General features: G+C 41.3%; 1 protein-coding gene across 1 annotated transcript in view; it reads left to right on the forward strand.

Moving 5' to 3' along the window:
* Csmd1 (CUB and Sushi multiple domains 1) overlaps positions 1-7,024 on the forward strand; it is a 1,514,424-nt gene extending 1,507,400 nt beyond the window's left edge. The window contains exon 70 of the mRNA XM_032918494.1: positions 3,633-7,024. Within this exon, the coding sequence (XP_032774385.1) occupies positions 3,633-3,792 (160 nt within the window). The 3' untranslated portion in view covers positions 3,793-7,024. The remainder of the gene's footprint in view (positions 1-3,632) is intronic.
* Positions 7,025-15,654: the final 8,630 nt, after the last annotated feature.

A 15,654-nucleotide genomic window follows, 5' to 3' on the forward strand; every position in this document is an offset into this window, starting at 1 on the left:
ATGTTAACACTTAAGTGGACCATGTGATTGCTTATGTAATGCACAAGTTTCTACTTAGTCGTTATTATACAAACAAAACTGAAGGGAGGATGTTTTGTAAAAACTATGCAATAAGCTTCTTTACATGTATACTGCCCCACATGTAAGAAAACATGAGGTCCTCAGGCTATTTGTAGTTTGTAGCTAAGCTTTTCTTGCCTATGGCTACAGGTGTCCTGACTTTACAAACACAACCAGGAAAGAAATGGCAGGTATTAACCACTTTCTGCACACCTTGGTCCCAGGGGATAAAGAAAGAAAAGACATGGGGAAACATTTGCAGAAAGCTGGGCTTCTTACCTGTGCTCAGCAGGAACAGATCCAACCTTGCCATAATCCAGAGTCTCAGTACATTCATCATGGTGGGAGGGGTGGGCTTGTCTTGATTGAAGGTTTCTATGAGAGAGCAGTCTCAGGTTGCAGTCATCCTGGAGGAGAATGCTGCTACTTTTAGCGTGCACTGTCAACATCACACTTGGACCAAAGGAAGGCTTTACCTTCCCTCTAAGTGTTACCCTTATCTGGAAGGTTTTGCCATCATGGTACGGTAGAGTCCTTGGATCCTCAATTATAGCTATGTCTGTGTCAAACAGTACACATTTAGAAAAAGGCTTCCTCTGCTCCTTACAGTCCTGTAACTACATTGTTATCAATTTTTGGAAGAAAATTACCCTATACAACAGGTACTGGAGACTTAGTATCTCTTTCTTCTGATGCTGTTACAGCCGTCATGTGTCCTCCAGTACCACAGGGCAAGAGGCACTTTTTCTTTTTTGAGGCAGGAATGAAAATCCTTCTTCTTATGGAATTCCTTCCATGTTAACAGCAACTGCGTGGATTCATAATCCATGTAAATTCATATTCACTCATTTAGTGTCCTACTGCAAGAACAGCTCAGGCCTGTTAGAAAGGCTTTCTTACCTTTTGATCCTGTCAGGTGTGTGGGGAGCCTCTGGTTCTCACTCAGCCCTGAGACCAGCTGGACAGTTCCCTGTGTGTCAGAGAATCAGGCCCCAGGCTTCCTTAGAGAGGCTAACACCTCTGTGGGTCAGAATCCACTGTCCTTGGCAATGACAATATTGTATAAGCATCTACATTCCTGGATGAGTTAAATGAGTTCTGGCTGTATCTGAAGTGTGGGACAGGGTGCCCCCTAAGTTGATTCAGAACATTACAGAGTGTGTCTTTAAGCCCAGGAGCTTCCTAACAAGTCTCAGCTGTCAGGTCAGGTACTTTCATGAAGGGATGTGGGGAGAGGCTCCCACACTAAGATACCAGCTAAACACAAGCTATCCATGTACCGATACCTTCCTTCTCCAGAGAGTAGAGCTGCCTTCTCCAGAGAGTAGAGCTGCCTTCATTGTCACAGTGATAGATCCCCCCACTTCAATCCAACCACACTGAGAGGGCTGCATGGTGAAGAGAGAGAAGCCATGTTTTCCTCCCAGGTTTACTGAGGAAACTGGGGCCATTGTGATGAGCACATCCAGAGAATCCAACATCTCTCTACTCCCCGGCCATATAAGAAAGGAGAATACTTTTGAAAGAAAGGATGTAGAAAGCCAGGGTCCCAGCCTTTCACTGGGTACTTTTCTTTTGACACCTTGCAATGAGCACTAAATATTTTGGGTTCCCTGCCCCATATTTCAACTCCAGCAGACTAAGGCATTCCTTAATGGCGTGGCTGGGCATTACTTAGCAGACACCACAAAGTCCCCACGGATTGGAGTCCCTTTCCCTCATTCATCCACATTAAGAAGAGGTTCTCCAGATACAGAGGGCCACAGCCAAACGGTAGGCAGCACAGAGGTAATCCTGCTAAAGAGGGGGGGAAGAAAGGTAGGAGCCGGAAGGGTCAAGGATGCCACAGAAAAATCTACAGAATCAATAAATCTGGACTCACAGGGCCCCCTGAGGCTGAACAGACAATCAAGGAGCCTGCATGGGTCTAACCTAGGCCCTCTGTATATGTTCTAGTTGTGTAGCTTGGTGTTTTTTCTGGGACTCCTAACAGAAGGGGTAGGGCCTGTTTCTGATACCTTTTCATGCATTTGGGACCCGTTTCCTCCTATTGGGCTGCCTCATTGAGCCTTAAGATGAGGGGAGAGGCCCAGTCTTATCGAAACTTGATATGGGATGTTTGGTTGCTGTCTCTAGGAGGTCTGCTCTATTTTGAAGGACACTGGGGAGGAAGGGATGGGGAGAGGGGTAAGAGAAAAGGCTGAGAGGAGGGGAGGAGAATCTGCAGACAGGTTGCAGTATGTGAGGAATAAATTTAATTTCAAAAAATGTCAGCAGAAGAAGAAAAGAAAAAGATGATGTGGAGGAGGGGGAGGGGGAGGGGGAAGGGGAGGAGGAGGGGGAGGGGGAGGAGGAGGTGGTGGTTTTCAATCAGAGTCCATGGTCCTAAGGAAACCTGCCTCACTGAGATAGGTCTCTTGTCTGGTGTGTCTTAGGGTATATGGGCATTACATGTACATTTTAAGTTGGTATGTACAGTTATGCATCCAGGTGCACATACATGTGTGTGTCTCTCTGTAGGCCTGGAATCTACAATGGGTCACGTCTTTGTAGCTCTTCACCTCAGCTATAAAGACACAATAGCTCACATAACCTGGAGCGCATGGCCTTGGCTAGGATTACCGCAAGCCAATGAGCCCCAGGAATCTGCCTGTGTGTCTCCTCAGTGCTGGGATTACAGATGTGTGCCACTGCTTCTGGGATTTTATGTGACGATTTGAACTCAGGTCCCCATGCTTGTGAGCCAAGTACCTTGCTGACGAGGTCAACTGCTTATCCTCTTGTTTAAGTCTTCTTATTCTAAAACCTCCCTTTTAAGCATGGGTTGTGACTAGAGGGTTCCCTTTACCCACAGAAACATTTTGATAATACGTCTCATTTCAATAAACACGCTCCTTAAAATATATAGTTCTTTTGTTTTATACATGAGTGTTTGCCTGTGTGTACAGTGCCCATGGATGCCAGCAGAGGGCGACAAATCCCTCCAGAGTAAAATTACAGGCAGTGAGCTGCCAGGTAGGTGCTGAGAACAAAACCTGGACCCTCAGAAGCAAGTGCTCTTAACTGCCAAGCTATTCCTACAGCCCCAAACTGGCTTATAGGTGACCCACCAGAGGGAATATATATATATATATTAATTAACCAGCATATGGTGAATTCTGCTAATGGTGATGAACTTATTAGAAATTGAAATGAGCTTTGAGGCACAGGCTGAGCACTGATTTCACCACAATGAAGCCTGTCTCGGCTTCACCAAATCCTTGCTGCTTACTGGCAATAGATGGGTTTCCAGACCAAGTATCTCCCTGCCTTTGATATCTTCATAGCCCCCCCAAAGCTCCCTTCAATGCATAGAGAGGTATTTTGGAGATGGGAAATAATTTCCAACTTTACATTATGTTTATAACCCCAAACGGCAGGTTTTAAAGAGTCAACCATGGTAAATTAGCTGCTACGCCCCACCCTCTCTGTAACTTTATAGGAATGCTTCCTGCTGAGAAAGCATGGGGACTGGGTAGAGGCTCTGTCATTCCAGTTAGGGATCTGACTATGTTCTCTCTTTTTCTCTTTAGAACAAGACCAAAAGTTCAATACAATGGCTATGCTGGCCATGAAAACAGTAATGGACAAGCTTCATTTGAAAACCCCATGTATGATACAAACTTAAAACCCACAGAGGCCAAGGCTGTGAGGTTTGACACGACTCTGAACACAGTGTGTACAGTGGTATAGCCCTCAGTGCCCCCTAGGACCGATTCATAGCCATACCTCTGATGGACAAGCAGTAAAATCCTTTGGTGCCATATACCACCCCCTTCTACTCTTACCTTGCTGCAGCAACGTTGGCCATCGTCTGCTGGCATAACGCAGTGGGAATGTCTTCTCCATCATGCCCGAGTCTTCTGAGGATCAAATTGCAAATACACCTTCATCTGGAAAGTGGCTTATAAAAAGCCCGGTTGCTGCATCCACCAGAAATCAAGACCCCAACAACAGCGAGGGCAAGGAAGACTGCAGAGTCTCACAGACCGGTGGTACTTAATGCCTCTGACTTTTGTGTCTCTGTGTGGCCAGGATGCCTTTGGTGTAATCTTCTGAGCACACCGATACATCCCTCAGGTGCGGCGACAACATGGTAGCCACTTGATGTGTGTTTTGTGTTTTTTCTGTTTTCTTTTCAACCCTATTCACTGGACATGAATTCTTTACAAAAGAAAAGCCTTCCTGGAGAAGACGCCTTCTGGAAAATGCACACACGGACGCTTTGCTTCTGCCCTGCCTGAGACAGGAGCTCCCCGGATCTTCAGGCTCCACTGGGCGTCCATCAGCCACTAGGGATGTTTGCAGATCTCACAGTCAGAGCTGGTCCATCCCAGAGTTTTTTAATGCTCAACATTTTGCACTAGTGTGTCAAGAATGACTAAGTCTGATTTCTAAACAAACTATTTCCACAGGGTTTGTATCCACTATACATTGTACATACGCATTTTCTCATACCATATTCTCAAGCAAATGATGCCACTGTCAGTTAAGTTTGGGATGCAAAGGAAGGTCTCCCCGGATACAGAACAGATTTTGAAAAGGAGATAGTGCTAGTAATGCTGAAGAAGTTATTCTTTTAATTGCTTCTGTTGGCCACATTTTCATGTCAAATTCATTGCCTACTTCCAGTGGTGGAAATGAAGCCTGTGTATTCCCCTTGATATCCCCCCACTTCATGTGCATACGACTATTGTCTACACCATACTAATCAATAACAGGGGGCTCCAGCAATGTCTGTGTTCCATGTACAGATGTGAATAGTAATTTATTTTAGGTAGCTCATGAACTCAGTTCACAGTGAAGTCTTCCCTTCCGGATTGTTTCCTTTCTCTGTTTTGTAACATCATCCTCCCAGAATGCATTGAGAGGCTATCTCACAGCCACACCCAAGCTCAGAGGAATCAAAAGGGAAATCAAAGAAATCCAAATCAGAATCGGAAGGGCAGGCGCCGCTCGCACACCCTCATGATGATCTGTTTTATAGATTATTTGCCTTTTCTGCAAAAAAAAAAAATCATTACAATGATTTTTGAAACGTTAAAATTCCTTACTGATAGACTATCTATTGTGATATATATAAGATAGGTGGTATGGCCAACAGGGATAAAATAAACAGCCTAAAGACAAGGCAGGGCTAGAGAAATGTCTGTAAGAAATTCAAAGAGAAGATCATGTTTATTTTTATTTATATTTGTTTGATAAAAGTATTTTTGGAAATATAATGCTTATTTTATTATTTGACGTTTCATGCACAGTCCACGTGGTAAAAATCCCCCCTTTGCACATCCCAGATTTGCACTGATACATGGGTCAGGATGTCGTGCTGATGTTCTGTTTGCTGTGGTGACTACATTCATGCCTAGCTTTAAGACAGGTGGATCTGTCTACATGATGTTTAAATGCAGGACTTCCCAGAGGACAGTGGGTAAAGGAACATGGCTTGCTCGCGGCTTTGGAAGTTCAGCATTCTGAGCATTCCAGAGGCCCGGCTGCGCTCCCTCCTTCCAGCCCACTGTTCTTGCAAGGGCTGTCTGTTGTGTGCCAGGGCTCCTGACTTCTTCTGCTGACAACTCTGTCCACTGGGTTCCATATTCCAGGACTCCATGTCCTAGGAAAGAGTTTTGACATAGGTTCCTCCAGCCAAGCCGACACACATCCACGGGGTTCCTCTGGGCTCCACAGAGGTTCTTCGTTGACTCCCTGGGATAAATTCAGATGATGTCAGCAAGAGTGTGCTTCTATACCACACATTGAGCCAAAACAAAACAGAGAACATCAGAAGGTCCACGGACCAGAGTGCGCAAGGGAGAACAGGGTTACTATATATATTAGATGTATATAAAAACACACACACAAACATATATATATTGTACATATCTAAGTTTGAGTCACTCAGACTAGGTGCAAAATGCTGACTTTGGAGTCTAAACTAACGTCTCTGTCCCCACATCCCTGGCCTCTTTGCTGGCCAGTTACATTAAGAAGACTTGACTTAGACAGGGCATACATCCATGCAAGGAACCACATCATCAGACCAGTGTCGTTTTCCTTTGTGTGCAAACTGACCTACAGCTACCAGACTGCATCGTGGTATTTAAAACCAACATACAATATTGAGCGGCACTCTCAGTTGAGAGCCTAGCTCAATCCTTCCTAGGATGTGTGTATGTGGTGTGTGTGTGTGTGTGTGTGTGTGTGTGTGTGTGTGTGTGTGTGTGTGGTGTTTCACCAGGTCTCAGAGGCATTGAAGACCTAGCAGGACAGTCAGGAACACCTTCCTCAGTGAGGTCTAGACTTTTCCCTGAAGCGCCCAGAGCACAGTGAGGAGTCCACGCTCTATGAATGACAGGTTATGTGCTTCGAAGCTGTTCAACTGTTGCTTGTCTTTGCCCATCTTGCCTTCAGGCTAGCTGCAATAATTTTTTTCTTCTGTAAAATATTTTGTAAACAATAACAACAACAACAAAAGCTATTATAAAAAGGGAGAAAAGAAAGCTGGCATTATGATCAGGAAAACCATCCATTCTTGCTGCCCCCCCTCCTGTCTCCACCACACGCTGCTGTCACAACGTAGGTGCGGAAGACCTTTTTGTACAGAGATATATTTTTTATGAAGAATTTGTAAAATTATTAAATATGCTGTAATTTTTTGATTAATGTAGGTAAATTGTTAAAAAAAATAAATGTTTTTACAATATGAAACTGTAATTTTCCCCCATAATGTAACATTACCCTCTCTAGCTGATTTTCAGTTCCAATCCTATTCGAACATGTATTAATATTAAGGCGGCCTGTTAAAATGAACAGTATCTCTTTTTTTTGTCAAAAAAAATTATAAAGAGAGTGTAACATAACCTGTGTAATGCCACCTATCTTTAAAGCAAATCAGAGTTCTAATTAAATATTTAATTTTAGATTTCTATTTTTGTGTGAATTTATTTTAGCTTTACCACATATATGCAAGGAAGTTTCTGGAAGGGGAGGGAACTAAGAAGAGGTGTTTTTAATAATCCTTGATAACATTGAGAATAAAGCTCAATCTTTTCCCAAGCCAGTGGCATCATGGGCACCGTCGGTAATTAACACATGAGGCTGGGGAGATGGCTCAGGGTCTGACGTGATGGCCATACAATCACGAGGACCTGAGTTTGATCCCCAGCACCCCTCTGAAGATGGCAAGTGTGATAAGGTGGAGGGATACTCTTGAGTTTTACCTTGTCAATTGGGACGTCTTTCTTGTGAACTTTTACAACCCCTAGAGGTGGCATGTCAGAGGATACAGATGACCTACAACAGTGCACCACTCCAGAAAAAAGCTCAGCAAATAGCCATCCTCTATGGCAGCACTAAATATCCTCCAGGTAAGTAGGAGGGTGTTATAATTTCCCTGGGAGTCGAGTTATTACAAAGTGGAAAAACAACCAAAACTGAAAAATACCCCCACACCAGCTCCTCAATTAAAAAAAAAAAAAAAAAACCTTGGGTGGCCACTATTCATCCACTCCAAGGCTCTCTGGGTAATTGATTGTCCATGGCTGCCATGACTGGGGATTAGCTGTATTAGAGACTCAAGTGGCTTATATGGGCTGTTAATAAGACTCAGTGATCAATGCAAGGTGGTTTTTGCCATTCTGATGGGATAGCTGAGGAAGCAAGAATCCAGAGACAACTCCCCTGCTCACAGACACATGTCTGGGCAGACTCAGTTGAAGGTAAGTTTCTTTAGCGATGATATTGTTATTTTTCACCATGAACATCACACCCTTAACATTATGGTCCCCCTCGTTTGGCATTTTTGTTCTAAATGTCTCTGTTACTCTATTTATAAATCTTTCCCCATTTTAGCTGGTTGTAACTGCAAATTAAGAATCCTAAGGGAAAGGCGTGTTTGTTTTTTTGAGTTAATATCTCTTAAAATTCAAGATGAGCCCCTCCAGGGCCATCTGATGGCTGAGGTTGGAGCACGGCAGCTTTGGCGGTGCCTTCGAGTGTCTCTACAGGTAAGGCACATCTATGTTCTTAACTTAATTTTCTACCAGTGCATCTTGGAGGTTGCATTTGAATTATAAAATGCCTCCTACTTCTGGAGTATTCTTCCTGGGCAGGATCCTGTGTACAAGGTAGGTTTTCTAACAGCTGTTGAACTTGAACTAAGAAGCTTGTCAGCTCTGTACTCATGGTTACGTGCTTTCTCAAAGCACTTTGAGATTGGAAGCAGAGTCCTGGTATACCTGTAATAGAGAGACCACAGACTGAAATTATGGTTCTCAGAGAAAAGTGCAGTCTGATAGCTCTTTGCCTTGGTGGGTCTGTTTTTATAAGACTATATAGTGTTACTATGATGACTAGGAACTGAGACAGAGCAAACTATAATAATACCCACAGCTCTGTACAGCAGTGGCTTCAGAAATGCAGCAAATCCCTTGTTTTGGTATCAGAAGAACCCATTAATCCTTTGGTGTCTATCTCCCTGATGACAATCAGCTTAGGTGGACATCTATCACTGTTTATCACCTGTTGCAGGCCTGGGGTGAAAGAATATTCACCTGTGTCAACTAGGACAGTGTCCCAGGAACCAGAGCCTGAGCTACATGGCCCAGGAATAGCATGTCTAGCTGACTTTACCCTGTATGCCCACTGTGATGGCTCCCCTGGACTACACTTGATGACATTTGGAACTAAAACTCCAAAATGGAGGTCACACTTATGAAGGACTTTTGCTTACTTTGAAATAAGAAGATCCACTCCAAATCCTGACCTTTGAGGTCACAAGTCACACATCTTTAATCTTAATATTTTGAGCTGGGAACATCTCAGCCAGATGTTCTGCTGGAAACCTATATAAGACCCTGAAAGAAGGAAGCTTTTGCTCTTTGCCTGCTTCTCTTGCCCTGTTAGCAAGTCCATTCCTTCACTTCTTTGGGATTTCAGCATATACTGAGGACCAGCTGAGACATCCAACCTTAAGGACTGGACAACAACTAGATTCTTTGACTTTTCTATTCACATCTAGACATTGTTGGATTAGGTGGATGACAGCCTGTAAGTCATACTAATAAATCCCCTTTCTCTAAGTAGATAGATAGATGATAGATAGATAGATAGATAGATAGATAGATGATAGATAGATAGATAGATAGATAGATAGATAGATAGATAGATGATAGATAGATAGATAGATAGATAGATGATAGATAGATAGATAGATGATAGATAGATAGATTCATTCTGTAAGTTCTGTTACTCTAAAGAATCCTTGATGAATATGCCCACCCAGCCCAGCCAGATTCACAGTTTATTTCACCTGCCACATACATTCCCACTCCCCAGCTAGGATCCTAGAGCAAGTGTTTATACTGCACCAAGTCTTCCTTTTTCCCTCCAAATTCCCAGGTTTCATTACTTGGGCTTTAAGAGACTTAACATTTGAAGTGGAAGCATGGAAAGAGATCTTAACAATGATCTTTCTTTTCCAAACCCAGGCCCAGCTGTGTCCAGAAGAGCAGTTGCCTCCCCCCAACCCTAGGCCTGTAGGGACAGAGACACTCGTGGTTGCTAAGAAGTAACAGTCATCCTCTCCAGCACATTGAATCAAAGTGTTTTCAGAGAACACAAGTCCTCTGTGCCTATAGCCACCTTATAGGACCCATAGAAGAACAGTGGCTCCCAGAAATATTTTGGTTCTTCGAAGCACACAGTGACATCCATGGAGAAGCTTTTCAGTTGAAGACAAAGCCAGAGCAATTTTGTAATCCTTCTGAGAAGAAGCTTGTGTTGCCATTATCCCTCCATGGCAACTGCAGCATCACTTTGTCTATTATGGTTATTTCAGGGGATGGTATTCTGTTACTTCGGAATATATAGATAAGACGAGTATCTCTAAACTTGGTTTGTAACTGGATTGAAGAACTATAGCGAAGAAATGAAGACAGAATTCCCCTAATTTGAGCATGCTCCCAATGTCCAGGCACTGAGATCTCATGTGTATGACACTGGTTTTGAGACTTGGAGTACTTATGCTGTCAGCTTCCTCTGTGTGGATTTGCACACAGGGTATAGGGTATCTTCCCTCTGGCTGCTGTGAAAGTCTCTAGTGTGTATTTGCAGCAGCATTCCTGCCAGAATCATGTAGTACATAATACATGGACTGACCCATGGCTCCAGCTGCAGAGGATGTAGCAGAGGATGGCCTTGTTGGGCACTAGTGGAAGAAGAAGCCCTAGGTCCTGCCAAGGCTGGACCCCCACTGAAGGGGAATGTTGTGGGGGCGAGAAGAGGAGGGAGTTGGGAAGGAGAACAACCTTATAGAAGAAGGGGAGGGGAATGGGATAGGGGGCTTATGGATGGAAAACCAGGAAAGGGAATAACATTTGAAATGTAGATTTTTTAAAAAATCCAAGAAAAAAGAAAAGAGAAAGAAAAGAAAAAAGAAAAAAAGTGTGCTACAGTCAGGATTAATATGGCTATATCCCAGGTCACACATTTTCCTCATTTGGTACTGTGAATGCAAGACTGACCCCCCCAGAACATGTAGCACATAATTGTGCGTGATAAGATGAGTAAAATCATTTGAATTCTACATTTTGTAAAATTAGTAGAGGCAGAGAGACTGGATTGTTGTCATCATGAAAGAGGGTGAAGAGGGAAGGGGAGAAATGAAAGTAAAAGATGGGACAGAGATGGTACCGATGGGTCTGGATGGTATCTATGACACAGTCCCACAGTGGTAGTTATCATGATTTGCAAATATGCCCTCTTTCACACAGCTGTAAAGAAAATACGTGAAAATGGATATTAAACTGTATAGTATGATTTTGTGTACACAAATGTTTAGTCATCTGTCTGTCATCGCTGTCACCTATCAATCTTATCAAATTATCACTCATTAATATTCATTCATCGCTACCTGAATATCTGTCATCCACTTAATCCTTTATTCATTATATTTAAAATTTACTCTGAAGGAATGTCTGCCAATTATTGCCTTGGACAATGCTTTCTCAGTGCCTTGCATGCTAATTTCATTATATGATTCCAGCTCATTATATTGTTTAATTAATTCTATGTATATTATATTTTGTATTCTAAAATAATAAGCCATGAAACCTGGCAGAATTCAGAACCAGTTCTACTTCCTTCCATCTCTGAGAAATTGAAACCCCATCTTCTAAGATCCACTCTTCCAAACATGTAATCATAAATATGGTCATGACATTATTTTGTTTTATCTACAAAATTATGTCCTTTCGTAGATAACATCATCTTATGAGGATTTTGTAAGTTCACTGGAATTATTCCCATATCAATAAGGTTTGAAGATTCCTATTCTGAGCCAGGTCCATCTTCTATATCCAAGGGTATAGGAATTTTAATCTAGCAATTTGGCTGCTATGGCAAGGTATCAAATCCAAAAACCTTCTAAGTCTGTATGATCTGGCTGGAATACAAACACACCTTTAATTTCAGGGACAGACACAGCAGATCTCCAAGTCCAAGACCAGCCTAGTATACAGCAAGTTGCAGGTAAAGAAAAGCTTAGGTCTAGACATGCCCGCACATGCCTATAATCCCAGCATTCAGAAGACAGGGGATTTCAGATCTCTTGGGTTCTATTCAGTTCAGTCTAGTCAGTGAGTTGAGAGGCAGTACAGTGAAACAGAAATTGTGACATTTCGATCAGTGGAGTGCAGAGGTAGTTTTTTCATGTACAGTTTTTCAGACACAGGTTGCAGAAAGAACAAGCTGGACATAGGTAAAGATAGAATGAGCCAGAGAGTGAGAATTAGCCGGATTAGAACAGATCTCCAGAGTTACCTTGAGTCTGAGCAGAGCAATTCAGTGAGAAGCCAAGAGAAACCAGATTGAATCAGTCAGCTTGAAGAGTGTTTGGGCTAGAACATCTATAAGGTATATTGCTAAATCCTCTATTGAAACAACTGTGAACCTAACTGAGACATACGTATGTCTCCAGCCAGAACTTCAGCTTGCATGGCCAATAAATCTTGTTGGCTACAGAATTTTCATGACTTATTATTACATACCATTCTTTCACATGGCATGAATGAAGATTTATATTGCAGTTCGATTGCACAATCAAACAGAGAGCAATAAATTATCCTTAATTGATCTGTGCACCCTGCACATTCCATATAAATGTCTTTATAGAACTATGTATTGCTTGTAGGGTTTATATATTACAGAATGAAAGACTGAGAAGGCAGCCATGACAACAAGATTTGCCATTGGAGAAGCTGAGATGCTGAGCCTGTTACATCTCTCTGATCGATCCTGCTTCAAAGTGATGCTGTTTTCAGAAACTTATTTCTATAACACCTTCAGAAAGGACTGGTAATCTCAAATGACCTCAGTTTATCCAGCCATTCAAACTGTTCCAAATTAGGACTTAAACTCTGAACTTTATTAACATACACAGATGGGATAACAAATGTAACAGCTTGCTTTTTTAATGCTAATTTTTTTCTAATAGTCTTTGCCCTCCCCCCAAAAAATGAATTCTTCATCGCAATTCAGTAGGAACCAATTATAGACCATTGTCCCAAGCTCTGAGGTAGGGGGTAGACAGTTTTGCTTACTTTATAAATTATATATATGTATGTATGTATATATATGTATATATTATATATACATATATGTGTGTGTGTGTGTGTGTGTGTGTGTGAAATTGGGCTTATGGTTTCATAGGATTAGAGGTGTTAGGTGAGAGCAAAGGAACAGCTAAGAACTCACATGTGAGTCTTTTGAAACATGAAGACTTGCTCTCCTCCAACAAGGCCACACCTCCGAACCCTTCTCAAGAAGTTCTACTGACTACAGACCAAGGATTCAAACACAGAAGGATATAGGGTCTGTTCCCATTCTGACCACACACTTTTCTCAAAATAAATAAGGTTTAGAGCACCTGAGGAATGATATCTGAGGTTAATTTCTGGCATGCATATGCACTCAAATGTACATGAATGCATGTATACACACACACACACATAGGAAATATGCACACATACAAAAGAATATCTAAAAAGTAGGCAATGGCTCTCTCTGCTGTAGGAATATAAAGAGAGACAGTCTCACACTTCCATCTATAAAATTTTATACCTAAAAATTACATCATTACTTCTGCAAAGAATATATACGCTAACTCAAATAAAAATAAACACCTAGAGCATAAGCTATTGGTGTTCTGTTCAGGAAACATTTCGCTGTGCCCATGTATTTGAGGCTCTCCCCAATTTCTCTTCTATTAGTTTTAGTGCATCTGGTTTTATGTAGAGGTCTTTGGTCTACTGGCTACTTGAGCTTTGTACAAGGAGATAAGAATGGATCTATTTGGATTCTTCTACATGTTGATCTCCTGTTGAACCAGCACCATTTGTTGAAAATGCTGTCTTTTTCCCATTGAATGGTTTTAGCTCCTTTGTCAAAGATCAAGTGATCATAGATGTGTGGGTTCATTTCTGGGTCTTCAATTCTGTTCCATTGGTCTACCTGCCTGTCTCTATACCAATACCATGCAGTTTTACCACTATTGCTCTGTAATACAGCTTGAGGTCAGGGATGGTGATTCCCCCAGAAGTTCTTTTATTGTTGAGAATAGTTTTCACTGTCCTGGGTTTTTTGTTCTTCAAAACAAATTTGCGAATTGCTGTTTCTAACTCTATGAAGTATTAGGTTAGAATTGTGATAGGGATCACATTGAATCTGTAGAGTGATTCACACTACAGATGGCCTTTTTTACTATATTAATTCTGTCAATCAATGAGCATGAGAGATCTTTACATCTTCTGAGATCTTCTTCGATGTCTTTCTTCAGAGACTTGAAGTTCCTGTCATATGAATATTTCACTTACTTGGTTAGAATCACACCCAGATATTTTATGTTATTTGTGAATATTGTGAATGGTGTTGCTCTAATTTCTTTCTCCACCTGTTTATCCTTTGAGTAGAGGAAGGCTATTGATTTTAGTTAATTTTATATCCAGCCACTTTGCTGAAGCTGTTTATTAGGTTTAGGAGTTCTCTGGTGGCACTTACAAAAACTATCATATCATCTACAAATAGTGATATTCTGATTTCTTCCTTTCCAATCTGTATCCCCTTGATCTCCTTTTGTTGTCTAATTGCTCTGGCCAGGACTTCAAGTACTGTATTAAATAGGTAGGGAGAGAGTAATCAGCCTTGTCTGGTCCCTGATTTTGTGCGATTGCTTCAAGATTCCCTCCATTTAGTTTGATGTTGGCTACTGGTTTGCTATACATTGCTTTCACTATGTTTATGTATGGCCTTGAATTCCTAATCTTTTTAAGACGTTTAACATGAAGGAGTGTTGAATTTTGTCAAATGCTTTCTCAACATCTAATGAAATGATCATGTGGGGTTTTTTTCATTGAGTTTGTTTACATAGTGAATTCCATTGATGGATTTCCATATTTAACCATCTCTGCATCCCTGGGATGAAGCTTAGTTGATCATGATGGATGATAGTTTTGATGTGTTCTTGGGTTGTGTTTGCAAGAATTTTATTGAGTACTTTTGCATGGGTATACAAAGTGAAATTGGTCTCAAGTTCTCTTTGTTGGGTCCTTGTGTAATTTAGGTATGAGTGTAACTGGGGTTTCATAGAAGGAATTGAATAGTGTTTCTTCTGTTGCTATTTTGTGGAATAGTTTGAAGTTTATTGGTATTAGGTCTCCTTTGAAGATATGATAGAACTCTACACTAAACCCATCTGATCCTGGGCATTTTTTTTTGGTTAGGAGACTTTTAATGACTGCTTCTATTTCTTTATGGGTTCTGGGACTGTTAAGATGGTTTATCAGATCCTGATTTAATTTTGGTACCTGGTTTCTGTCTGGAAAATTGTCCACTTTATCCAGATTTTCCTGTTTTGTTGAGCATAGGATTTTGTAGTAGGATCTGATGATTTTTTTGAATTTCCTCAGTTTTTGCTCTTATGTCTCCCTTTTCATTTCTGATTTTGTTAATTTGGATACTGTCTCTATGCCCCCTGGTTAGTCTGACTAAGGGTTTATCTATATTGTTGATTTTCTCAATGAACTAGCTCTTGGTTTTGTTGATTCTTTGTATATTTCTTTTTGATTCTACTTGGTTAATTTCAGCACTGAGTTTATTTCCCGCCATCTACTCCTCTTGGGTGCATTTGCTTCTTTTTTGTTCTAGTGCTTTCAGATGTGCCATCAAGCTACTAGTGTATGTTCTCTCCAGTTTCTTTTTCAAGGCACTCAGAGCTATGAGTTTTCCCTTTAGCATGCTTTCATTATGTCCCATAAGTTTGGGTATGTTTTGCCTTCATTTCTTAAATTCTAAAAAGTCTTTAATTCCTTTATTTCTTTTCCTTGACCAAGTTATTATTGAGTAGAACACAGAGCATTGTTCACTTTCCAAATGTATGCGGGCTTTCTGTTGTTATTACTGAAGACCAGCCTTAATCCGTGGTGATTTGATAGGATGCATGTGATTATTTCAACCTTTTTGTTATCTTTGGAACCTGTTTTGTGACTGATTATATGGTCAATT

Source organism: Rattus rattus, chromosome 13, assembly GCF_011064425.1.
Source record: "Rattus rattus isolate New Zealand chromosome 13, Rrattus_CSIRO_v1, whole genome shotgun sequence".
NCBI lineage: Eukaryota > Metazoa > Chordata > Mammalia > Rodentia > Muridae > Rattus > Rattus rattus.